Here is a 12,694-nt window from a genome sequence, read left to right as displayed (position 1 = left end):
ATTTTGGAGCAGATGTCATTTCCAAGTAACTATAAACCCTATATTGACCAAACTTGCATGGATGTTACATCTAAGGATGCACACTACTGGACTTGCTTTGGATGCTGGATCTGACCTACATTTTCCGGATGAGTATAACCAGGTTAAAGTTTTTGGAGCAGATCTCATTTCCAAGTAACTATAAGGCCTATCTGAACCAAACTTGCATGGATGATATATCTAAGGATACACACTACTGGACTTGCTTCGGATGCTGGATCTGACCTACATTTTCCGGATGAGTATAACCAGGTTAAAGTTTTTGGAGCAGATCTCATTTCCAAGTAACTATAAGCCCTATATTGACTAAACTTGCATGGATGATACATCTAAGGATGCACACTACTGGACTTGCTTGGGATGCTGGATTTGACTTACATTTTCCGGATGAGTAACCAGGTTAAAGTTTTTGGAGCAGATGTCATTTCCAAGTAACTATAAACCCTATATTGACCAAATTTGCATGGATGATACATCTAAGGATTCACACTACTGGACTTGCTTCGGATGCTGGATCTGACCTACATTTTCCGGATGAGTATAACCAGGTTAAAGTTTTTGGAGCAGATCTCATTTCCAAGTAACTATAAGGCCTATCTGAACCAAACTTGCATGGATGATGCATCAAGGGACGAACAATCTCAAAACTTGCTTCGGATGCTGGATTTGACTTACATTTTCTGGATGAGTGACTAGTTTTAACTTTTCAGATAAGTCAATTCCCAAGTAACTGCAAGCCCTATCAGACCAAAAACATAAATGTTGCATCTAGGGATGCACACTCCTAGATTATTAGTTTAGTGTGGGACTTTGCCTTACTTAAAGACAACATTCGTTGAGGTGAGCTCTGTAATCTCTGATTACCTATGTTTAAACATCTATTGGGATATAAATACGGGTTGGTCACGAGATCAAATTCCATAAAGCTCGAAGGTCTTTATGGTAAATTTGATCTCGTACCAACCCGTATTTATATCCTGATAGATGTTTAAAAATAATACCTTATTACTTATATTCACATTTGTGACTCATTTATATTTTATATTCGCCTGATTATAATCTTTAACATGTGAAGTGTTTTATTTTTCAAACTCACCGGCACGTGTTTAATCCATTGATTGCGCATTGACCCTTTATGACATCACTGAGAAATTACGTTGAACGTTTATGACGTGAGGAACCCGTGTTTATACGGATATAGATACAAATTGCTTTCAATAGTGTTATATAAAGAAAAGCATTTTCAAATGTAAATATTTGGAAATAAATTCTTTCAACGATTAATAAGAAAAAGAAAATGAACTTAAAAGTCTGATTTACACACTTTTTTTATACTGGCACTTTTAAAGCTTTTTATGCCCCCGTATCGAGGATTCGGGGGTATATAGTTTTTGCCCTGTCCGTCCGTCTGTCTGTTTGTCCGCAAAAACTTTAACATTGCTCATAATTTTTGATAGGTTGAAGCTATGGCTTTCATATTTCACATGTATATTTCTTGTGACAAGACCTTTCTTTGGGTACCATCATATTTGACCTTTTGACCTTGATTTTGGAGTTTGACCCAGTTTTACGAAATTGTTCCCAACTTTATCCTTGGCCATAACTTTTGAATGGTTGGTGCTAGGGCTTTTGTACTTCACATGTGTTATCCTTGTGACAAGACCTTCCTTTGGATACCAACAACTTTGACCCTTTGACCTTGACCTTGGAGTTTGACCCACTTTTGAAAAACCTAAACATTGGCTATAACTTTTGAACGGTTAATGCTAGGGTTTTTATACTTCACATGTGTAATCCTTGTGACAAATCCTTCCTTTGGATACCAACAACTTTGACCCTTTGACCTTGACCTTGGAGTTTGACCTACTTTTGAAAAAAACTTTAACCTTGGCCATACTTCATGTATGCAATCCTTGTGACAAGACCTTCCTTTGGATACCAACAACTTTGACCCTTTGACTGTGGCATTGGAGTTTGACCTACTTTTGAAAAACTTTAACCTTTTCCATATCTTTTCAATGGTTGCTGCTAAGGCTTTCATATTTCACAGGTATATTCCTTGGTACAAGACCTTACTTTGGGTACCATCATATTTGATTTGCATTTGAGAAAGTTTAACCATCGCTATAAGTTGCCATACGGGGGCATCAGTGTTTCACAAACACATCTTGTTTTTTGTTGAAATTTAATCAAGGATTTATATTGTTGGAGTAGAAATTGTTTAAAAAGTGCAGATGTGTAGATAATAAACCCTAAAAAGGGACCTCCTTGGTATTTTGCTCTTTTATTTTATACTTTATTTCTCTTGGACTACATAGTTTGGATATCAATTGTAGGATGTTCCTCTGTGTGACCATCCCCTATCGGACATAACCATTGCTGGGTCAGCGGTAGAGCCCCTTCCTGAGGTGTTCCACATGCTGCTACAGACCATAGCAGATGCCATGATGTTCCTGCCATGGGGATCAGCATTGCAAGTGAGTACAGAATTTACAGTTTTCTCTTTGGAATGATAACAAATACAGATATTCAAAAAATATATGTTTCAAAAAAAAAAAGTTAAAACAAATAGGTTTGATTGTGCTGTTTTTACTCCATTCACAGCAAGTTGCGGTTCGTTGCTGGTGCCTGAAGTTTCAGCCCTCTGATCACCAATTCTTACACGAGTGTCATGTGTTCAGTAACATTAGCCGCATCCTGAGTAAGTCAGAGGAAGAGAGAGAGGAGAATGCAACAGAGGCTCCACAGGTGAGGGATCAAAATTATAATGGTTGTCTCAACATAACTCATGTAAAATCATGCTGACATTAATCAATTTAAAATTTTTAAATCATTTTCTTTACTGTAATTGTGAACAGAAGGAAATAATAAATCATTTTAAAATAGAGTACATACCGGGTATATATGTCTAGTCTACAAAAAAGAGAGATGATATCAATATCAATGTGTTTTCTTCTATTTAACATTTTTTGTTGTTTGCAGTCATCTGTCAAGATATATCAGCTGAAAGATTTGACCCCATCCTCAGACATTTCTGTCTCAAGTCGGCAGGCCATGATAGCTAGCCTGACGGACAATTCCACAGAGACATTCTGGGAGAGCGGAGATGAGGACAGGAACAGGTCTAAGTTTATCACCATTAAATGCCACGTCAAGGCTTCAGCCAGGATCATCTATGTACACATTGATAATGCCAGGGATCTGGGGGTTAGTTCAGTCTCAATTTGATTTTACATAAATATGTAGACATAAACAGATCAACAAAACATCATGAGAATGCAAAAGTAGATTTATTTCATTGATTCGTTGATTTGTTTCGACCAAGGATGGTTGTCATCAGAGCAATCAAGCATATAAAATTATCTACTGAGGTAAAAAAAAATCCAGATGGCATTATTGTTAACAAAGTTATGCGAAATATCTTTGTTTAGCATAAATAATTAAAAGTAGCACTTTTTTTGGTTTTACAATTTTATCCTCCTGGGATGAAAGCAAAAATAAAATGTTTATATGACATGTATATTTTTTATTACAGAGCAAAGTTGGGAGTTTGAGTTTCTCTGTGGGGCCTTCACCAGATGAGTTGAAAAAGTTCCACCAGGTCAGCCATTATGTCCTCAATTCCATATTTTTGTCATTTTATTTATTTATTTATTTTTAAGCTTTATCTTAACAAATTTTATGAGTCCTAAACCTAACCTTTAAAATAAATAATTGTAGGTTGATGTGGAGTCACGTTATGTGGGCTGGTTGTCCTGTCAGTTTTCTGTCCCTCACATTCGTGTGATACAGCTGGAAATGAAGGGACCAGACCACAGCTTGAGGGTGAGGCAAATCAAGATCCTTGGTGAAATGGAGGGGCAGGAGACTTGCCTCCCCATCAAAAAGTCAGCAGTGGACATGCAGAAGGAGAACTGTGAATCAGAGACACTCAGGGTCTTCAGAATGCTTACATCACAGGTTAGCATCTATTTAGTTTTAAGTTCCATGACTTAAAGATGGAATGACCCCCTACTAAGGGAGATAACTATTTTCAATAAATCAATATTTTAAAAAAAAGTGTCTTCAACAATGGTTTATCTCAAAATTTAAACCACATGGTACATATATACCAATTGTACTGTAGTTTTATTTTTATCTTCTGTTAGATATTGTCAAATGAACCTGTGGTGAAAAAGTATGCATAGAGAAAAAGCCATATTTACCTCTTTAGGTTGCTTGTTTCAAATGGAATTCAAATGTATATCAGTCGTTTACAATACAGAATTTACAGATGTCTAATTAAGATAGTTTTAATCAGGTGTTTGGCAAGTTGATAACACTGGATGGTGCAGGGAAAGTTAAGCTTGTGGATGGAGCTGGAGGTGATAGCTTGGATGGAGATCATGATCTCAAGGAACACATGGTGGGAATCCTGTTTAGTCGCAGCAAGCTGTCCCACCTCCAAAGACAGGTCAGTGTGTGTAGTACATACTGGGGTACATACATTTGTAATTACATGTACAGCAAACGTACAGGAAATGTCCAATGAGAGATTTCTAAATGGTACATTTTAAACTTTTGACAGTTTTAAAAAGTCACTGTGGTAGAAAATAGGAATTGTTCTTTAAACACTTTACTCTGCATTGTGCTCTACCATTTACATGTCCATTGGCTAGAAGACATAAGACATATACAGTGGAGCCTCATTTATCCGGACGCTTTGGTTCCCAGTCAATTTGTCCGGATATGTGAAGCGTCCGGATACCTGAATTGCCTTGATTTTAGTTACATGGCCTTTCATACCATTTCAATAGTAAAGAATGTTGCTTTTTACCAATATGTTTTATTGTTTAAATACTTTAATATAAGTTAGTACTACTCAATACTTGTTTAAATAAATAAAAATGTACATGTGTCACTGGACAAAAAAAAGTGTTTATATGGTCACATTTATTACAGTGTATTTCTCCTTCCCAGTGTCTAATGAATCAACTTCTCCTAGTAGCCATGTCGGTACGGTACTGTCGGTAGAGTCTTATTTAATATGAACGCCCATCAATGCTAAATGTGACATAATTTGCATAATTTATGTATCCGAACGCTAATCGTAATCATTCAAAGCAAGATCGTATTAACGATTGTGTAATTTTGAAAGTGATTTTAAGTGTCATCAATTTATAGAATGCGTTTCTCGCACAAAATACTGTGCATAAAAACCTCCGATGTCATGTCTATAGATATACATAATACCATGTTACGACTGTATTCTAACATTTGCCGACTACGAAAAAACTATCCTAGACTTATAAAATTATTTTCCTTAATTAATACGTATCAAAACCATGTTAGAGAAGCGAGAGTCTCGTGCGTACCTATATCGACCTACAATTAACCTTGCCGCAAGCCATTGATAACAGGTCGCAGGTGATCATCTTTAAAAACAAACGGCCAGACCAGTGTTTTTACAACAATTAACACCCAGATCAAGAAATTTGAGCAGACTTGACAGACCAGTTAAAAAATTATCGTCCGGATAAATGAACCAAAATATAATGTAAAAATTCATTTTGTGGTGAAAAAAGATCGTCCGGATACGGAACGCGGAATTCTGGTTAAACGAGACAAAATAACGTTAAAAATTTTCGTTCCTATTAAAAATCGTCCGGAAACTGAAGCGTCCGGATATCTGGCGTCCAGATATCTGAAGGTCCACTGTACAAGGCTGTAACTACCATTGAGGCAAGTGAGGCAAATGCCTCACTAAAAATTCAGAGTTTTCTAAAGAGTGAAACAGTTTTACTTTGATCTTAAATTAATTAAGTATGTCTTTGTACTAAATTATACTTTCAACTTCAGTTTCAATTTCCGTGAATGGATCATCTCACCAGGTGCTTCATGATAGTTTAGAATGCATATAAAAAATAATTCAAAACTGAAAACTTTCAAAGATTAAGTCTTTAATTTGCTAAAACTCAGGTTTTGGGAACTCTCCCCTCCCTGAGAATCCCTATCAGGGACACTACCCTGGGACTACCCCTAGATCCATTGCCTCACTAAAAATTTGAGCCTAGTTACGACCTTGATATATCAGTTACTGCAACATTTTTTTTCTTTCAGGTGTGTTCACATATTGTACAAGGCATTAGGAAAGAATCCACAAAGATCCGAGAAGAATGGGAGGCTAGTCTGATAAATCCTAATCATATTCATCAGACTGGGTAAGAATGTTATTCTGCACAAACATTAAATAGTTATTTGAAATATACAATCAAGAAACTAACTATGATTTAGTGTAATATTGTATATTTCCCCACATTATAGTGATCAGGATGTGTATTGCTTTGAACTGCTGTCCATGGTGTTGGCTCTCAGTGGCTCAAGTGTAGGGAGGGCTTACTTAGCTCAACAGTACCCCCTGCTACAGGATCTATTTAGCTTGCTTCATACAGGCACTCCAAGGGTTCAGAGACAGGTGAGCTAAATTATTCCTTATTTCATAGGAGATGATTTATTTTCATTAAAAGTAAAGATATGAAAATTGTTTTTATTAAGGTGATGTCCGCTTAATCAGATAATTAACGATTTTTTTTTTCAGAATGGCCAATTATATGCACATGAATTTTTTTAAAAAGCAGTATTTTGTATACTTACACTGGGCATGTTGTAGTTATCTGTATCGGCTAAATAAAAGTAATGAACATTTATTTTAGGTGATCTCAGTTCTCCGTAGAGTTTTACAAGATGTAAAACCACAGACCCTGTCCAGTATACTGTCTGTACCATCCCTACCTCCTGTAGAATACAGCATTGTCAGCCTAGCCAGTCGAGACGAGAGTGTCATTTTTGACCCGGAACAACCAGGTCTTCTAGATGTTTTACTAGCATGTATCAGCAAGGCTTTGACAGTACAAACAAAGATTAAGATCAGTGGACCACAAAAAACGATTACTGCAGTTAAAGTAGAAGACTGTCTTGGATCAACGTAAGTCTGCTAAGAATCAGGATCACAACGATCAAGATTTCATTTCAACAGAAAAATAAGTACTTGCTTTTCATGCTGAAATGAGACTTGAAAGTTATGAGATCTGTAACTTGGAGAATTTATTGTCTTTTGCAGTGCCTCAAAATCTCGCTGGTGGTTTAGAGGAAGAATCAGTGAAAGTTTAGCAAACAATGTCATTACACTTATTCAAGACATGGCTTCTGTAAGTATTAATAAATTTTGAGTCAGTCAACTAGTACATTATTTTTAATGACTTCTTTGAATGCTTATTACAAAAAACTTTTTTTTGCAACCAGGGTCAGCTGTCAGAGACATGGGCACCAGTCACCAAGGCAGCCATTGCTGAGTCTATTCTGAATCTTACCAAACTTGGAGAGAAGTACAGGGATCCTCAAGTCTGCCTAAAAACTCCAACAGTAAGTCTGTTTACAGAGATCATATTTTCATCCTAATTTGCACAAAAGATTTGTACATGTATGATAGAAGGATATTTTTCTGCACATCTCTTTAACAGGAATTAGTTCAAGAATAAGAAAATTACAATTTTTATGAAAAAATGTATTAGTTCTTAACTTCGATATCATTATTTTTACAATGTACATGTAGCTGTGGTTGTGCCTGGCTTCACTTTGTGTCTTGGACAAGGATCATGTAGAGAGACTGACCTCTGGTCAATGGATTAGCAGTCCTAATGGTCAGCATGGACAGCCTAGGGTAAGAAGACCAGATCTAACCAATGTAAATGTATATAAATCAGTCGTGCAATCATTCTCTTCAATTTATTAGAGCAATCATGAATTACCACACTTGAGTGTTTAAAATGACATGTATTAGTTTTAATCATCCATCATGATACATGTTAGACAAACAATCTTGATGATTTTCAGCCTACCTGTGATAACCATGACGATGGAGAGACACAGGCCATTATTCTGTGTAGTGAGTGTGGGAACCTGTGTGCTGACTGTGACCGATTCCTTCATCTACCGAGGAACAAACGATCTCACCAGAGACAGGTACAGTAAATCTCACTGACAGTGAAACCCTCTCTATGTAAAATTTGAACAAAAAAATGGTTACAGAAAACTTGTTGATAAACAATTCCCAATTATAAGGAAGTAAAACTTACTGTAATTTTTTATTCTTCAGGAAATGCAAATTTTTGTAGCTAGTTTCCATGTTTATGTATCCCAAATAGACTCAGTCTTGAGTTGAGGTTTTTTGTCAATTAAAAAAAAATGAACAAGAAAATTTTTATGCAGGAAGAGTCAGGACATGCACTAGTTCTATATTAGTAATGTATGACAGATATTTTACACAGAAGAAATTGTGCCTTTCAATCTTTTCCTCTCTGTAGGTGTTTAAGGAAGAAGAGGAAGCCATTAAGGTGGACCTGCATGAAGGTTGTGGCAGAACCAAGCTCTTCTGGGTGATGGCTCTTGCTGATTCTAAAGCTCTCAAAGCCATGGTGGAATTCAGGGAAGGTATTTCTTTATAATAGCATAACTTTATCTCTACATGGATATTTTCTTTAATATGCATCTCAGTTTCCAAAAATAATTAAAAATAAGATGATTTTATTTACTTTTTTTGTTTATTTTTACTCCATTTGATGAGGTAAAAGTGTTTTACACCAATATCTCTTCTTCCTATCAGATGTAAGATTTGACTATTTACAGGGAAGTCTACAGCTGCCACCTCTGGTCCTGGTAGATGTCGATTTTGTGGAACCACCAGTAAAACAGGAGTGTTGGCTGTGGGTAATGTCTGCTCTGATCCAGAATGTCAGGTACTACATTGATCACGTTTCAAGTTGTTCCTTGTCTAGATACAGTCCAACCTCCTTATCTTGAACTAAGCAGAACCCAGATTAAACTTTGTGATATCCAAGGATTAAAGATAACAAGGTTAACAAACATAAAAAAAAAACATATCCCTTGTATTTGATATATCAGTGTTCAAGATAACGCAGTTCATTTATACTACAGTATATATGTCCATGTATCTATATAACAAGTTCATTTTGAAGTTCTTTGTTCAGAATTTAAACATGGTATACCACTTTACATTATCTTGATGTATGTTCTGACCACCAGTGCAGGGAGAAAATGTGATTTATATGACAGTAATTCACTGTTTCCATAAACTAAGTTTTGTACATTGATTGTTAACAAGATTTAAAAGCATATTAATTACTAAATTAAGCATATCAACAGTTACATACATCTATTTGTTAGGAATTCAAGTTTATCAGTTTCAAATGATGGTGACAGATCCATTTAACATTTTGTATTCAAGGAACATGCCAAAAATGCCTGTCAGAAAGTGCTGGCTTGTGGACATCAGTGTGGAGGGATTGCTAATGAGGAAGAATGTCTGCCCTGTCTACACAACTGTCCACCCTATCAGGGCAAACTCAAACAGGATGCAGATGACATGTGCATGATCTGCTTCACTGAGGCACTTTCTGCAGCCCCAGCTATTCAGGTTTGTGTTAAATTTGGCATGATCTTTATATTTGTATGAATTTGAAGCAATCGATTTTGTCTTGGACTATGTTTAAATTTTTCTCTTTCAGTTGAAATGTAAGCATGTTTTCCATCTTCACTGCTCCAGAAACATACTGGAGAAGAGATGGGTGGGACCTAGGATTACATTTGGATTTTCACTTTGTCCAATATGTAAGGTGAGATAAACAGAACATGTGTATTTTATATTCCTAAAACTGAATCGTGTTATTCCCAATAGGAGGCCCTATTGATAAACATTTCATTAATATTCTGCATTCCAGAACCCAATAGATCATCCTATATTGAGAGAGTTACTAAAACCAATCCGAGACTTGTTTAGTGATGTAAAGAGAAAAGCGTTGATGAGATTGGAATATGAGGGACTGCACAAGGCAGAGGCTATCACCACACCAGGAGCTCGCTTCTACAAAGACCCTGCAGGATTTGCCATGGACAGATATGCATATTATGTCTGCTATAAGTGCAAGAAGGTACTAAATTAATCTATCTACACTTTGCATTGTGAAATAGGTCTTAATTGAAATATTTTCATTTCAAAATTTTAAAATTGTAAAATTGAAGGATATGAATATGCTATAAAAATCTTTTCACTGTGGATGTCTGTACTGTGATACTGTAGGCCTATTATGGAGGGGAGGCTCGCTGTGATGAACAGATTGGTGTGGCCGAGGACTATGATCCCCGGGAGTTGGTGTGTGGAGGCTGCTCGGATGTATCAAGAGCTCAGGTACATATATCATGTACTGTAGTTAAAGATGAGAATTTAAGATTTACATACCATTAAGCATTTCAGTCAAGTTAAAATAAAATGATAAAAATAAGCTAAATTTTACTACCCTGGTAACTGGTACAGTACCTTAAGAACAGTTTGAAGATTTAAAATTATGTGGTTCACATGTAGATTGTATTCTACTAAGGTATTGGTGCTGAGCCCTCTGAAATGAACCTGTGTTTGTCTATTTCTGACTAATGACAACCTCTGAAATGAACCCGAGTTCGACTATTTCTGACTAATGACAGCCCTCTGAAACCTATTTCTGATTAAAGGCTAATTACAAAAATTGAGTTGATCACAATGTTCAATGCTGTCATTATATTTAGATGTGTCCTAAACATGGAACTGATTTTCTGGAGTACAAGTGTCGGTACTGTTGTTCTGTGGCTGTTTTCTTCTGCTTTGGCACCACTCACTTCTGTAATGCATGCCATGATGATTTCCAGAGGGTGACGTCTATTGCCAAGACGGAATTGCCTCACTGCCCAGCTGGTAAGTCTATCCTTTCTGTTATTTTAAAGATGAAAATTATTACTGGGACCTTTTTCAGCTGTAATTAATCCTTTTGGACCATAGGAAAAATACTTTGAGTAATATCGATGAACATATGTTTATCTGAAGCTCTTTGTGAAAGTAAAAATAATTTTCTATGTCATAATAAACCATCGTATTTATTTCACAGGGCCCAGAGGGAAACAGCTTGAGGGTGAGGAGTGCCCCCTTCATGTCCAGCACCCACCCACAGGAGAAGAATTTGCTTTGGGGTGTGGAGTTTGCAGAAATGCACACACTTTCTGATTGGCCAACATAGTATAGAAAGCTTGCATATTTTTGCATAACTTATACTGGCGTAGGATTTTAATATCTTTTCCTTCAGTGTTGGAGAAGATAAGACAAACAGTTTGCATTGTGATCCAAATATTAACTTCCTTTATCATGTGATAAGTTTTGGACAGTGTTCCTTTTTAAACTTGTATAAAGATCTTGCTATTTTTTTTGTGCCAAAATGCAATTTAGAAAAAAAAAATCTTTACTTAATGATTTATTGTAATCTAATTGCTTGTCAAGATTGGTATTGAAATTGTCTTCTTAAGACAAAAAAAAAATAATTTTTGAAGTACTGTATATTGACTTATATTTAATAATGCATGAATAAAAAATGTTTAATAGAAATCAATAAAAAAAAAGTTATAATGGAGTAAATCATGTAAATTTAAGTACTGCTTGTATATTTTGATCATTATTTTATTGTTTGATGAATATGGTATCAGCTTAAAAAGTTTTTTTGTTTGTAAACCAAATGTCTGAGTGTGTTATGAGTTATATATTTTGAGTGGATTCCAAATGTGAACATTCTATTTATCTTTTTAATTTCTCCAGAAATTTAGAAGTTGGAACTGTTTTAAGTCTCCTTGCTAAGCAATACATGTATTAATTTAAGTGCTACTTGTTTGCTACCACCATTTGTGTACACTCGTGTACAGAGTACGTGTATTCTTCATAATACCTCTACTTCTATTGTGTCATCTGTGACTGTGATTTTGAATAAATGATATTAAAACAACTATTCTTACCAAGTATTTTAAATAATATACAGGATATAGAATTAAATAAGAAGATATGATATATCAATTATTATACAATACAGTAAAATTGTTTATAACCAAGTGCTAGGAAGGGACGATTTTGTTTCATTGTGCATTTAATTCATTATATCCAATCACAATATGACGTGAGTGATCTGCATATTCACAATATATTTTAGAGCCCAGGGGAATGAAAATCACTTCGCTGTAAGCAACAATTCATTATAAGTCACTCTAAGCATGTTTTACTGTACTATGAATCTCCATCCATGGATGGCATACAGCTTACAAGAGGCCCATGGATCTCAGTGTGAACTGGGTCACAATACTCTTCCTGCCAAATGAACATTTATTGAGGCTTCTAGTTGACCCAGGTTAAGTCAGAGGCCATTATTAAATGAATGTTGATGCCACACACAAATTTCCTTCTGTGTTCATATCTTGACCAAAGGAGCCAAAAACTATATTGGGCAGAAAAGTTAAGGGTCAGCTATGTTTCTTTGTATCAAGTACAAAGTGAAGCAAGAGGCCCATAGGCCATAACACTCACTTGAGTCGCTTTTACCCAACAGTTAACTGATTTTTATTTCCCTCTTTAATTTCATAACAATTTTGACTTCATGTTGTGGACCAACTCTAGCCCTAAGGGAGTTATGATTTAATCAAAGGTTGAATCCACACAACATTTGGATGTTTCAGTAAGGATATAATCAAAATGCATTTGTTGTTCTGGAGAATATTCTAATTCCTGTACACATGCATTATGTCAATTTGGATC

At 35.6% G+C, this 12,694-nt stretch overlaps 1 protein-coding gene across 1 annotated transcript in view; it reads left to right on the top strand.

Moving 5' to 3' along the window:
• LOC133173750 (E3 ubiquitin-protein ligase MYCBP2-like) overlaps positions 1-11,894 on the top strand; it is a 51,923-nt gene extending 40,029 nt beyond the window's left edge. The window contains exons 67-87 of the mRNA XM_061308773.1: positions 2,376-2,516; positions 2,644-2,787; positions 3,022-3,246; positions 3,575-3,640; positions 3,760-3,999; positions 4,340-4,492; positions 6,139-6,239; positions 6,343-6,493; positions 6,732-7,003; positions 7,139-7,226; positions 7,321-7,440; positions 7,631-7,738; positions 7,912-8,040; positions 8,382-8,508; positions 8,704-8,813; positions 9,323-9,511; positions 9,603-9,710; positions 9,816-10,025; positions 10,175-10,282; positions 10,657-10,822; positions 11,013-11,894. Coding sequence (XP_061164757.1) covers positions 2,376-2,516; positions 2,644-2,787; positions 3,022-3,246; positions 3,575-3,640; positions 3,760-3,999; positions 4,340-4,492; positions 6,139-6,239; positions 6,343-6,493; positions 6,732-7,003; positions 7,139-7,226; positions 7,321-7,440; positions 7,631-7,738; positions 7,912-8,040; positions 8,382-8,508; positions 8,704-8,813; positions 9,323-9,511; positions 9,603-9,710; positions 9,816-10,025; positions 10,175-10,282; positions 10,657-10,822; positions 11,013-11,128 — 3,072 coding nt within the window. The 3' untranslated portion in view covers positions 11,129-11,894. The remainder of the gene's footprint in view (positions 1-2,375; positions 2,517-2,643; positions 2,788-3,021; positions 3,247-3,574; positions 3,641-3,759; positions 4,000-4,339; positions 4,493-6,138; positions 6,240-6,342; positions 6,494-6,731; positions 7,004-7,138; positions 7,227-7,320; positions 7,441-7,630; positions 7,739-7,911; positions 8,041-8,381; positions 8,509-8,703; positions 8,814-9,322; positions 9,512-9,602; positions 9,711-9,815; positions 10,026-10,174; positions 10,283-10,656; positions 10,823-11,012) is intronic.
• Positions 11,895-12,694: the final 800 nt, after the last annotated feature.

The sequence above is a fragment of the Saccostrea echinata genome, unplaced genomic scaffold, assembly GCF_033153115.1.
Source record: "Saccostrea echinata isolate AGI-Se365-2 ecotype Australia unplaced genomic scaffold, CSIRO_AGI_Sech_v1 ptg000056l, whole genome shotgun sequence".
Lineage (NCBI taxonomy): Eukaryota > Metazoa > Mollusca > Bivalvia > Ostreida > Ostreidae > Saccostrea > Saccostrea echinata.
The sequence above is the reverse complement of the archived record's forward strand: the minus strand, read 5'-3'. Positions and strand labels throughout refer to the sequence as shown.